Consider the following 13,404-nt stretch of genomic DNA (forward strand, 5'->3'; position numbering starts at 1 on the left):
CTGCATCAGTGCCTTCAGCACATCCTCCATTTTAGAGGGAATTTTTTTTTTTTTTTTTTTTGTGGTCTTCACCCTGCCCAGTTACGGCTTGCCATGGAGCCTCACTCACTGGGCCATCCCACTCCTGACACCACGTGTGGCAAAATACCTGCCCCTCTGCTTGTTAGCTCAGTCCTTCCCAGCCCCAGAGGCACAGGCTAGGGCACAAGGGAAAAGAAAACCCTTCTCAATCTCACAAGGCCGGGCTGATTCCTTCTCAGCCGGCCCGCTAGCTCTAGTTTCTTTCCCCCCCCTTGGGGAGAATGCCCTCCGTCCTGCAACGAGTCTCAGAGCTCAGCTGTCCCTCCTTGCTGGCAGCTGCCCTGCTTCTCTCATCCTCCTTCCCCCCTTTCTGCTTCCTGGTCAGGGAGGGTTTAAAAGGTCTCTAGCAACTGGGGCCAGCTGAACCTGATTAGTTGCTTCCTAACCCCTGCCCCAGCTGAACCTTATTTTGCTGGCTTAGCCTTCTGGGCTAATTGTTACCCCTCTCCAGGTAGCTAATTGGCCTGAATTTGCCACACTTGATATTACTGTACAAAGTCCATAGCCACAATGTGTCATTTGTTTTCAAATGTTAGTAAATTAAAGGGAAACTACTACCTTTAGAAACCAAACACCTAGAATTCGTAAATCAGAGCCCAGAAACAAGAACTGAAGCAGCCAAACAAAAGTTATGTCTAAAGAAGCAACTGTTCCTCAAAAGCTTTAGAAGCATGTTATGTTGTGGCCATGTGAATTGCAAAATGTAAACAAGTGCACAACACCGGTGAAATCCTTCTATTTCCACCAGCAATAGACGGGTAGAATTATGATGGGGAATAAGAAGCCATGGCACTGAAAACCAGTCCTATATCAAATATCATCCGTCGAGGCACTGATAATCTTGGAGAAAATGTCCAGGACTAGTTGATAAAACAAGTTAAGAAGAGTCAGGATTTTGCACTGCAGCTTGATGACTCTACAGACAGCCAAGATGGCTCAGCTTCTATGTTATATAAGACTTGTCAAAACAGGCACAATAGTTGAAGAACTTTTATTTTGCAAATAAACACCAATCCAAATAACTGGTGAGGAAATATTCAAGATCGTTGATAAATTCATAGTGGACAAAGATCCTAACTGGGATGTGCGTGTGGAACTGTGCACTGTTGGGGCAGCAGCCATGACTGGAAAGAAGAGTGGGGTTGCTGCCTGAGTAAAGTGGCACAAGCAACAACTTGGACACACTGAATGATTCATCGCCAAGCTTTGGAAAGGAAGAGGTTGCAACCTGAACTACATGAGGTCCTCAACAGTGTTCTTAAACCTGTTAATTTTAGAAAAATCCCTGGCAGTGAACACACTGTTTTAATATGCTGTGCGAAGACATGGGCTCTGAACACACTCAGCTTCTGTTTCACACTGAACTCGGGAGATTGGCATGTGGTAAGTGTGTCACAACACGTCTTTGAATTGTGACACACAATCAGATTTTTCTTCTTTGGGAAAACAGACCTTGTAGATTATACGTACAATGTGGACTTCCTGACTGTGTTAGCTTACCTGGTGGACATTTGTGTCCAGCTGAATGCACTGAACCTAAAACTTCAAGGTAAAAATATAAATATATAGATATGAAAGAAAATTGGGAGATTCATGAAGGTCTATCTTTAAATAGGTCACAAGGAAAAGGAAATTATTGAGATCCAGTATTATCAGCCTTTTTAAAAGAACAGAATTAAAGTGATCAAAACACTATTAAAGACCAAATATTAACTCATTTGTCTGAATTGTATTCCCATTTTCATTATTTTTCTGGAGTTGAATACGAATCTCCAGATACTGACTGGTTTCAAAACCCATTCTCAGTAATAGCTGACTCCATTCCAGCCTTAACTATGTCACCTCAAGAGAATCTCTTAGAACTGTTTAGTGATCACAAAACAAAGACCAAAGTTTTCAAATTTAACAAATCAGGAATTCTGGATTTCTCTTAAAGGAAACTACAAAGAATTCAGTGATGAAGCTGTGAAAGTGTTGCTTCCATTCACTTCATTATCTCTCTGAGTCTGGGTTTTCAACAATGAATTCTGCAAAAACTAAACACAGGAATTGTTTCAACTTGGAAAATGCCCTTATGTCTGGCATTATCAGAGTCTCAACCAAACATTGTGCAACAATGCAGTTCGAAACAGGACTAATCTTCCCACTAAAATCTTAGCTACGTCCAAACACCAGAAAATCCCTTTTTAAATATTATAGTTCTAAAAATCTGGATGAGATCCGTTTATACAATTAAACAAACCGTATGCAGTTGAATAAAGTCACATAACCATTCAAACTCTAGTGTCCCTCTTGAAGCTAGCATCCTGAACTCCTGAATTTAGTGTCCTGAGTGTGCCAAAAAAATGGTATTTGGTTGTGGTGAGCCAACAAGTTTTAAAATCTCTCTAAAGGGGCCGCAGCACTAAAATTTTTGTGAACCACACGTTTAGAAGAGCCCTTGGTAACCAATTTGCTTTTTTAATCTTTCAATAAGTACTACAGAAAGCGCCAATAGAGCCAAAACGTACAAATTTATCATGTCACTATGTAGTAGGAAGAGGTTATGAGTTAGCATGTCTGGAATCAAATAATATAAAAGTTACATCTACTAACTCAACAGTTTATCATTAAAACACTAACAAAGCAGCAGTCCAAACTAAGTACCTCACGGTATTTTTTTATTTATAAAATTGGCCAATTTCATTAGTGCATGATATAAAACTAATCTGAAACATATCTGTCTTGTTCTAGAGAAAGGTCAACCTTTATTTTAAAATATTTAATACACTTTTTAAATCCTCCTGAAATAAGCAGTTGGGTGCCAAGATACAAGTCAGAACATTTTGTCTTTGTTTTGTTACAGTCAAGTTACAACCCCCTGAAAAGATTATGTATCTAACAAAAACAGGTAGAACCAGGCCTGCAGACAGCCACCAAACTAAGACAAGTATCAGAAGGGTAGCCGTGTTAGTCTGGATCTGTAAAAGCAGCAAAGAGTCCTGTGGCACCTTATAGACTAACAGACGTTTTGGAGCATGAGCTTTCGTGGGTGAATACTAAGACACAGAACAATTAAGCCAAATCACTAAAAAAAAGTCAGTCCATTGACATGACTAATGTACATCGACAGATTAAAACTATGTATGATGTGCAAACACTTCATTTTAACACCAAAATTACCAATAATGCAAATGCATAGATTTTTGTTCTTTAAAGATTTAAATTTCATTTTGAACGGTCCATTTGATGCCAGACATCTGTTATTTCCAAAACAAAATTATAAAACACTAACTTATGTCCGAATTTCCAAAACTTGACCATTCCCAGAGCTGACAAGTTATGCATTCATGTTGAATCCTTTAATTTAGTTTAGGATTTGGCTTTTGTGACAATTCAGGGCAACCGCACCTGCATTTCTCCTCATGGAGAACACCAGAAAATCCCTTTTTAAATATTATAGTTCTTTGTTGGTGGGTGCCCTTGGATCAGCAAGGGCACCCACCCATTCTTGGCTTCCAGCTCCCCAGCCACTGCCTTTCTGGGAGGAGACCCGCATCTCTCCTCATGTTGACCCGGGTATTCCCAGGCTGTACAATTCCCTTTCTTCATTTGTGTTTTCCAGCAAACACAGTCAGCCTAAACTGACCTGCTTGCTTCTCTTCAGAGACTGATGACAGAGTGATTGTCAACGGTTACCATGCAGCACTTCCTATGCAACTCTATTTTATTCTTAATGTAAAACTCATTACAGAGGAAAAAAATTAAAAACAATGAAGGAACCTACACGCATGCTAACAAGCTTATCAGACATCACCCTAGCATATATTCTGGCAGGCTCAGTCCTTCCAACCCTGTCCTAAGGATTGAGGCCCTCTGTGAATCAGGAATCCTGCCTGTTGTCTGGATCAGGAAGAAGGGCAGACACTGAGCCAGCTTAAACTCAGGCTTTCCATCCAAAAGTTTGTCTTTGTCTGTTAGTCTCTGGAGAATCCAGTGTGAACTAGTATATACATAGCTCCCCAGGGGAGTGGCTTCAAAAGCTGATAATGAAGGAAGCTTATTAGTATCCCCCATCCCCCCCCACTAGGGAAGGCACATAAAAATCCACAATAAACACAAACGCATACACAAGGGCATTTTTAATATAATGTACGTCAAAGGTGTTAAACTTATTTCAATAAGGTTTAACTAACTCAGTACATCTTATCTGAATCCCATAAGGTTTATTGAGGGTATTACAGGATATTGTCAGGCTGTCACAGATCACTCAGTAGCTATGGTGTGCTAGGTGCTGCATTATGTGAATCCATAGCCACTATCCCAGAGGACTTGCAATCTAAATTATACAAAGGATACATCATTTTACCCTTTTTAATGTCTTTTTATTAAACCAATCCTAATATATATATTACACCAAGTTATATAACAACCTGTAAAAACAAAGAGATTGTGACACCAAAATGTATCTTGTGTGACCTAAATAAACACACATTATCCATGTAAACACTCTCCAGAAGTGGGAATAAAATCTACCAATCTGTGTGTTCCAAAGTACAGGATAGCTATTTAATATATATCACTAAATGGAAATCTAAAGATTATTTTCATCTTCTCTTCCCCAGTCTTGTGCTTTTGACTTTTTTCCAGGTGCTTTGTCAATTACAGTACTTAAGGAGAAAGGAATATCAAGAGCTAAAGATCTCCATTTCAGAAAGAGCTGTATCAAAAGCAATCATGACTAGAGCTGGTCAAAAATTTTCTGATAGACTTTTCAGCAGAAAAATGTAGATTCAATGGAATTGAAACATTCCACAGGAACATGTCAATTGTGTTGAAATTTTTGATGGAAACAAGGCAAGCAGCCAGGAAAGATGCCCAGCCAGCCTGCTTACATGGTTTCCCGCCAGCCCAGGCTGCCCCAGATCCCTGAGCAGCTGTCACCCCATGCTGCCCAATCCCCCAGGGAGCTGGCTGTCTGGGAAACAGGGCATTTCCAGGAGACAGCTGCCCAAGGCAAGCTAAAAATTCCATTTTCCAAAGAAAAATTGCATTTTTCAGGCAGCTCTACTCATGATAAATGGTTGAGTTAGCCTAATAGAAAAGTTATTGAAGAAAAGGATCAAATAACTCTTCACTAGGTAGTTTTATTTGGAAAACAGAAAACAGAAAATATTATCAGACTCACCAGACCAGCAGTAAGAGAAGGAGCAGACTGTCCCAGGGACTGGTTTCTCATGCGGACCAGGTTTGAGGTTTCTCCAGCTGGTTGCCATGCTGATTGTCCCACTCCACTGTGCACACTGCTGGATAAGGGAAGCAGTTGCTTTCCTTTAAAAACAAAATATGACCTTATCTTTTTACCACTTCAAAGAATTATAGGTTACATAATACAATGCTTAACCAAACGCAGGGTATAGGCAATGGTTTTCTAATCCATAATCATTCCCGTGGCTCTTCTATGAACCCGCTCCAATTTATCAACTTTTTTCTTGAATTATCGACACCAGACCTGGCTACAGTATTCCAGCAGCGTTCCACCAATGCCAAAAACAAAGGTAAAAGCATCTATACTCCTATTCAAGATTCCCTTGCTTATGAATCCCAGGATCAGATTAGTTTTTTTTGGTCACAGCATCACACAGAGCTTATATTCAGCTGATTATCCACCACAACCCCAACATCTTTTTCAGAGTCAGTCTCCATCATTCCATGACTATGGCCTACATCCTTCGTTCCTAGATGTATCCATTTATATTTGGCCATATTAAAACACACATTGTTTACCTGTGCCCAGTTTACCAAGTGATCCAGATTGCTCTGAATCAATGACCTGTCTTCTTCACTATTTACCACTCTCCCAATTGCTGTGTCATCTGCAAATTTATTAGTGACGATGTTATGTTTTCTTCCAGGTCATTGATAAAAATGTTAAATAGCACAGAGCCAAGAAAGAATCCTTCTGGGATCCCACCGGTAACACCCGCTCAGTGATGATTTTGCGTTTAGAGTTACATTTTGAGACCTATTGGTTAGCCAATTTTTAAGGCATTTAATGTGTGCCATGTTAATTTTATATTGTTCTACTTTTTTAATCAAAATGTCGTGAGGAACCAAGTCAAATGCCTTACAGAACTCTAAGTATATTACTTCAATACTATTACTTTTATCAACCAAACTTGTAACCTCATCAAAAAATATATCAAGTTAGCTTGACAGGATCTATTTCCCATAAGCACGTGTTGATTTTCCTTAATCACCCTCCTTTAATTTTTTATTCATTTAGTCCCAATTCAGGTACTCCATTATCTTGCCAGGATCAATGTCAGGCTGACAAGACCTATAACTACCCAGGTCATCCTGTTCACCCTTTTCAAAAGCTGGCACAACATTAGCTTTCATCCAGTCTTCTGGAACTTCCCCAGTGTTCCAAGACATACTGAAAATCAACATTAGTGGTCCAGCAAGTGCCTCAGTCAGCTCTTTTAAAACTCCTGAATGCAAGTTATCTGGACCTGCTGATTTTCAAATGTCTAACTTTATTAGTTCCTGTTTAACACACTCGAGAGATACTAGTGGAATGGAAATACGTTATTACCACCATATGATGAGACTGCATCATCTGCTTTTTCCCACAAAGACAGAGCAGAAATCTTTATTGAACACTTGTGACTTTTGTGCATTATTTATTGATAATTCTACCATTTCCATCCAGTAATGAACCAATACTATTGTCAAAATTCAGACGGTTACTCACCTTGTGCAGTAACTGAGGTTCTTCAAGATGTTTGTCCCTGTGAGTGCTCCACTTTAGAGTATTCACACCCTGCACTTCTAGTTGGAGACTTATGATAGCAGTGCCCCAGTTGGCTGCACACGCGCAGCAGCCATCCTGCGCCACTCCAAGCGGTTACCTCGCACGTGCAGCCAACCATTACCCAGTTCTTTTTTTACCCCAGAGGATCGAGCTGAAACTCCGAAGTAGAGGGGAGGAGGGTGGAAAGTGGTGCACCCACAGAGACATCCATCTCCAAGAACCTCAGTTACTGCAGAAGGTGAGTAACCTTTTCTTCTTCTTCTTCTTCAAGGAGTGTCCCTGTGGGTGCTCCACTTTAGGTGACTGAAGAGCAGTGCTCCTCAGTGGAGAGGAGGGGCTTCGGAGTAGATGTATGTATGGTGGAGAGCACCGATAGTCCAGAGTGAGCGTCTGCAGCTGACTGCTGTTCCAGGGTATAATGTTTGGTGAAAGTATGGGGCGATGCCCATGTAGCTGCTTTACAAATGTCAGTGATGAGTACATGTTTGAGAAAGGCTATGGATGTGGACATAGCTCTAGTGGAGTGTGTGCAAAGTCCAGAAGGAGCTTGCAGATTGTAATTTTGGTAACGTAATAGGATACAATTAGAGATCCATTTAGAAAATCTCTGTTTGGAAATGGTTTGACCTCTGTTGTGGATACGAATAGCCTAGACAGTTTTCTGAACATTTTTGTTCTCTCTATATAGAATGCCAGTGCTCTGTGGACGTCTAGCATATAAAGGGACACCTCCCTGTTATTGGCATGCGGCTTGGGAAAAAATACAGCTAAGTAAATGGGTTCATTGAGATGGAAGGAGAAGGCGACCTTGGATATGAATGTAGGGTATGGGCATAGGATGACTTTGTCCTTGAGGAATGTGGTATAAGGTGGGTGTGCCATTGGGGGGCACAATTCTCCCACCCTGCACGATGATATGATAGCTACTAAAAAGGTGACCTTCATGTAGGAACAAGTAGGTTGCTAGCGATTCAAAGGGTTTGCCCATTAGGGCACAGAGAACAAGGTTGAGGTCCCACATAGGGGTCGGGTCCCTTAATGCGGGATAAGTGTTCTCTATACCCTTCAGAAAGCGTTTAGTCAGTGGATGGATGAAAACAGTGAGCCGTCCATCTTGTTGTGAAAAGTGGTGATGTCTGATAAATGCACTCAGTGATCTAGTCAAGAAGCCAGATTTTTTTAGTGTCAATATGTAATCAAGGATAGTAGGTAACGGGGCCGATTGTGGAATGATCTGCTTGTCTCGGCATCAGATAAAGAATCTTTTATGTATGTGTGCATATGTTTTGTGTGTTTTGTGAGAGACATCCACTGTTTAGTAGAATGTCTTAAACTTCCTTAGAACAGCATGTTTCGAGTTCTGCCAGCCATAGATTAAACAGGCCTTGAGACAAAGCGTTGAAATGTTGGGGTTAAGGAAGCATCCTGGATTCGTGGTGATCTGACAGCCATCTGGTCCAGGTATGGGAACCATGTCTGTCTGGGCCATGTTGGTGCAATCAAAAATCCCAGAGTCATCGTCTTGTCTGATCTTGTGTAGGACACGGCTCAACAGGGGGACTGGAAGGAAGGCGTACAGGAGCATGGCCTCCCATTTCACAAGGAAGGCCTCTCCCAGAGAGTTGTGTCCCAGTCCCGCTCGGAAGCAACTTTGCAGGCATTTGGCATTGTGGGTCACGGCTAAAAGGTCTATTGAGGGGAATCCCCATTGTCGGAATATAGTTTGCAGAATTCCTCAGTCCAGTTCCCACTCATGCATCCGTGAGAAGTTCCTACTGAGGTCATCTGCTGTGGCATTCTGGCTTCCAGGTAAGTAGGATGCCATGATGTGTATGTTGTTGGAGATGCACCACTGCCAGAGGTGAACTGCTTCAGTGCAGAGCAGGTAAGATTGGGCCCCGCCTTAGCGATATATATAAAACATAGTTGCCAAGTTGTCCGTGGGAATCTGGCCCATTTTGCTGCTGATCGGGGGAAAAAAGTGATGGCAGGCATTTCCAACTGCCCGGAGCTCCAGTAGATTTACGCGGAGATTTGACTCCTCTAGGGACCAGCAGCCTTGGATGGTGTTGTCGACAAGCATGCCCCCCATCCTACCAGAAAGGCGTCCAGGGTGATACTGTCTGATGGGGTTTCCCATTGGAAGAGAATGCCCGAGCAGACATTTGTTTGTTTCGTCCACCATGTGAGCGAGTCTTTCACTCTGCTGGGCATTGTAAGCCGTCTGTTGATCGAGTGTCTGTGAGGAATGTAGACCATGCATAGCCAGGTTTGCAGGCATCTCATATGCAGCCTGGCATGTTTCACAACAAACATAGTAGCTGACATGTGCCCTAGAAATTGTAGGCATGTTCTGGCAGATGTTTGTGGGCTGTGTCTTACTTTTGTAACTAGGTTTGTTAAGGCAATAAACTGTTGTTGGGGTAGCCATGCCGATGCCGTGGCACAGTCAAAGTGTGCCCCTATAAAGTCCAGTTGTTGGGTTGGGGTCAGGGTGGACTTCTGGAGGTTGATTTGTAACCCTAGGTTTGTAAATAGGGTTAAAGTGGTGTGAGTAGCATGGACTGCTTTGGTGTTGGTGCTTTCAGTAAGCAGTCATCTAGCTAGAGGAATATGATCACACCCTGCCTGCGAAGATGTGCTGCTGCAACAACTAATACTTTGGAAAATACCCTTGGAGCCGTGGAGAAACCGAAGGGAAGTGCCTTGTACTGGTAGCACAGGTTGCCCAGAGTGAATCGTAGGAATCTCCTGTGCGCCAGGTGGATAGTAACGTGGAAGGAAGCATCCTGTAGGTCGAGGGCCGAGAGCCAATCTCCTTTCTCCAGTGCCGAAATTATGTTTGCTAGGGTTACCATCTTGAATCACTGTGTTCTCATAAACTTGTTCAGTTTGCACAAGTCCAGATTGGGCCTCGATCCACCCGTTTTCTATGGACTGAAGAAGTAATGTGAATAAACCCCCCAACCCCTGTGCTGAACCAGTACTGGTTCCACAGCACCTAATTGCAGGAGATGATATATTTCCTGCTGTAACAGGTACTCGTGAGATGGGTCCCTGAAGAGAGACGGGGAAGGGGGGTGGGTAGGTGGAATGGAAAGAAAGGGAATGGAACAGCCCTTCTGTATAATTTCCAGAACCCACTTGTCTGAGGTGATGGTTCTCCATACTTGGTAAAAGGGTGTAAGGCGGGCCCCAAATGGGCTGGAAATTAGAGGTGACTCCAGAATTGGAGAATGTGGGGTTCTTGTGTCCTCTACCAACACTTCAAAACATTTGCCTAGAAGTGGGTGGCTGAGACATAGATGACTGCTCCTGCGTTGGTCATAATGTCGTTGAGGCTGGGTGTATGGGGCACAGTGGAATCATTGGTTATAGAATCTGCCCTGTTTCTTTTTGTTTGCAGGAATATAGATTTCAAGTGTCTTTAGTGTCACACAGGAGTCCTTCAGGGTGTGTAAGGAGATGCCTGTGCTCTTTGCAAACACTTTTTGCCCCTCAAAAGGTAAGTCCGCTACAGTTGCCTGAACTTCCCTGGGGAAGCCGGAGAGATGGAGCCATGAAGCCCTTGCATGACAACAGACAGGGTGATAGAGCGGGCCTCTGTGTCAGCAGAATCCAGATAAGCCTGCAGGGCCATTCTGGCGATGAGGAAACCTTCAGCTATCAGCCTTATAGTGTTCTTTTTTGTCAGCTGAGATGTGCTCAATAAAAGGACATCTGAGGGGGAAAAAAATGATGTGTGTGTACTTGGCCAGTAACGCAGAATAGTTTGCTATGCGAAACTGAAGGGTCACCAATGAATAGGCTTTTCTGCCAAAGAGGTCTAGGCTTTTCCAGCCTTTATCATAGGGGGTGGTTTTGATCTGATGTTGCTTTCCCCCTTTGATTAACTGCCTCTACCATCAATGAGTTTGGAGTGGGAGGCTAAATAAAAACTCAGCTCCTTTAGCCAGCACATAGTACCTCTTGTCAGATCTCTTACAAGAAGGTGGCAGCATTAATGGGTATTGCTATCTTGGCTGATGGAGAAGCTTGCAATATATCTGTCAGCTTATGTTGAGTCTCTGGTATCATAGCCTGAGATGTCTAATGAATCAGCTACTCTTTTAAACAAATCCTGAAAAGATTTGAAGTCATCTCCCTGTGGGGGGGAAGCGGCATTATTGTTTCGTCCGGAGGCAAAGGCAAGATGTAGGTAGGTGGGAGGGTGTCACGCTCTGGTCTGTCCACAGATTCTTCTGCTTCCTTCTCCAACGGTTCTGAGGAAGCTGGAGCAGATGGCGGAGACAATCGCTGTGCCCTGGACTGGGTGGATTGGAGGACTGGATGTTCTGGGCTCTTTATAATGCCCTGGGGTCCCAGTATGCCCACTACGGTGGGAGGGCCATGGGAGAGGGCACCCATTGGGGGGGTTGCCAAACTGCGCCCTGTGGCTGTGAGGGTCCAGGCTGGGGAGAGGAGTGCCCATTCCTGTCTCCACTTCCTCCTCTTCATCACTGGAAAGGGGAGGGGCCAAGCCAGCGGATGTCGTGATAAAGCTTGGCCCTGACTTGGCTTGGGTACTGTCGGTGCCAAAAAGCGGAGTTCCCATGGTGGAAGTAATGAGGAGATCCGCCTGGCTGAAAAATTGTTGCGGTACTGGCAGCAGAGGCAAGCTCAGGGTACGTCTACACTACGGGACTATTCCGAATTTGCATAAACCGGTTTTGTAAAACAGATTTTATAAAACACTAAACACATTAAATCGGTGGTGTGCGCCCACGGTCCGAGGCTGGAGCGTTGCACTGTGGGTAGCTATCCCATAGTTCCCGCAGCCTCCCCGCCCCTTGGCATTTCCGGGTTGAGATCCCAGTGCCTGATGGGGCAAAAATCATTTGGTGGTTCTGGGTACAGCCTCACCTCCCTCCCTCCCTGACAGCGGCAGACAACCTTTTGCTTGGTGAACCGTGCAGACGCCATAGCACAGCAAGCATGGACCCTGCTCAGCTCCATACCGCAATCGTGGATGTTTTAAACACCTCGCGCACTCTCGTGCAGTATATGCTGAACCAGGACCTTCGAACCGAGGCAAGTAAGAGGCGGATACGGCAGCGCGGCGATGACAGTGATGAGGACGTGGACACAGAATTATCTCAAACGGAGATCCTGATGGTAATGGGGCAGATTCTATCCATTGAACGCCGATTTTGGGCCCGGAAACAAGCACTGACTGGTGGGACCGCATTGTGTTGCAGGTGTGGACGATTCCCAGTGGCTGGCACTTTCATGGAACTTTGTGACTTGCTTGCCCCTGCCCTGAAATGCCATAATACCAAGATGAGAGCAGCCCTCACAGTAGAGAAGCGAGTGGCGATAGCCCTGTGGAAGCTTGCAACGCCAGACAGCTACCGGTCAGTCGGGAATCAATTTGGAGTTGGAAAATCTACTGTGGGGCTGCTGTGATGCAAGTAGCCAAAGCAATCACTAAGCTGCTGCTACGAAGGTTGTGACTTGGGAAACGTGCAGGCCATAGTGGATGGCTTTGCTGCAATGGGATTCCCTAACTGTGGGGCGATAGATGGAACCCATATCCCTATCTTGGCACCGCAGCACCAGGGCACCCAGTACGTAAACCGGAAGGGGTACTTTTCAATGGTGCTGCAAGCACTGGTGGATCCACAAACATCCACGCGGGATGGCCAGGAGGGTTCATGACGATTCAGAAGCACTACTCTGTTTAAACGGCTGCAGCAAGGGACTTACTTCCCAGACCAGAAAATAACAGTTGGGGATGTTGAAATGCCTGTCGTTATCCTGGGGACCCAGCCTACCCTTGATGCCATGGCTCATGAAGCCATACACAGGCAGCCTGGACAGTGGTCAGGATCTGTTCAATTACAGGCTGAGCAAGTGCAGAATGGTGGTGGAATGTGCATTTGACATTACTGACTCGCTCAGACCTCAGCCAAACCAATGTCCCCTATGTTATTGCTGCTTGCTGTATTCTCCACAATCTCTGTGAGAGTAAGGGGAGACCTTTATGGCGGTGGGAGGCTGAGGCAAATCACCTGGCCGCTGATTACGCGCAGCCAGACACCAGGAGATTAGAAGAGCACACCAGGAAGCGGTGCGCATCAGAGAAGCTTTGAAAACGAGCTTCATCAATGGCCAGGGTACAGTGTGACTGCTGTGTTTGTTGATGAACACCCAACCCCTTGATTGACTCAGTCCCTGTAAGCAACTCCCCTCCCCTTCGAGTACAGCTTACTTATGCAAATAAAGTCACTCTCATTTAAAAAGCATGAATTCTTTATTTTTCATTATAAAAAGAGGGAGAGAAGTAAGGGTGTGCTTTGGGAGGAGGAAAGGAGGGATGGAGAAGGCCATTAAAAAAAAATTCAGAGTAACGGCATCCTTCTGGTTGGGCTGTCCACGGGGGTGGAGTGGGCGGGTGCGGAGCCTCCCCTGGGTGAGGAGGCTAAGGAACATGGTGAGGGGGGAGGGTGGTTATACAGGGGCTGCAGCGGCACTCTGTGATCCTGCTG

General features: G+C 44.5%; 1 protein-coding gene across 4 annotated transcripts in view; it reads right to left on the minus strand.

Annotated features, from left to right (window-relative positions):
* Window positions 1-13,404, minus strand: part of MAST2 (microtubule associated serine/threonine kinase 2) — a 345,729-nt gene that overhangs the window by 278,950 nt on the left and 53,375 nt on the right. For all 4 annotated transcript variants that reach the window (XM_039483465.1, XM_039483464.1, XM_039483463.1 and 1 more), the window contains exon 3: window positions 5,249-5,391. In XM_039483465.1, the coding sequence (XP_039339399.1) occupies window positions 5,249-5,391 (143 nt within the window). The remainder of the gene's footprint in view (window positions 1-5,248; window positions 5,392-13,404) is intronic.

Source organism: Mauremys reevesii, linkage group 8, assembly GCF_016161935.1.
Source record: "Mauremys reevesii isolate NIE-2019 linkage group 8, ASM1616193v1, whole genome shotgun sequence".
NCBI lineage: Eukaryota > Metazoa > Chordata > Testudines > Geoemydidae > Mauremys > Mauremys reevesii.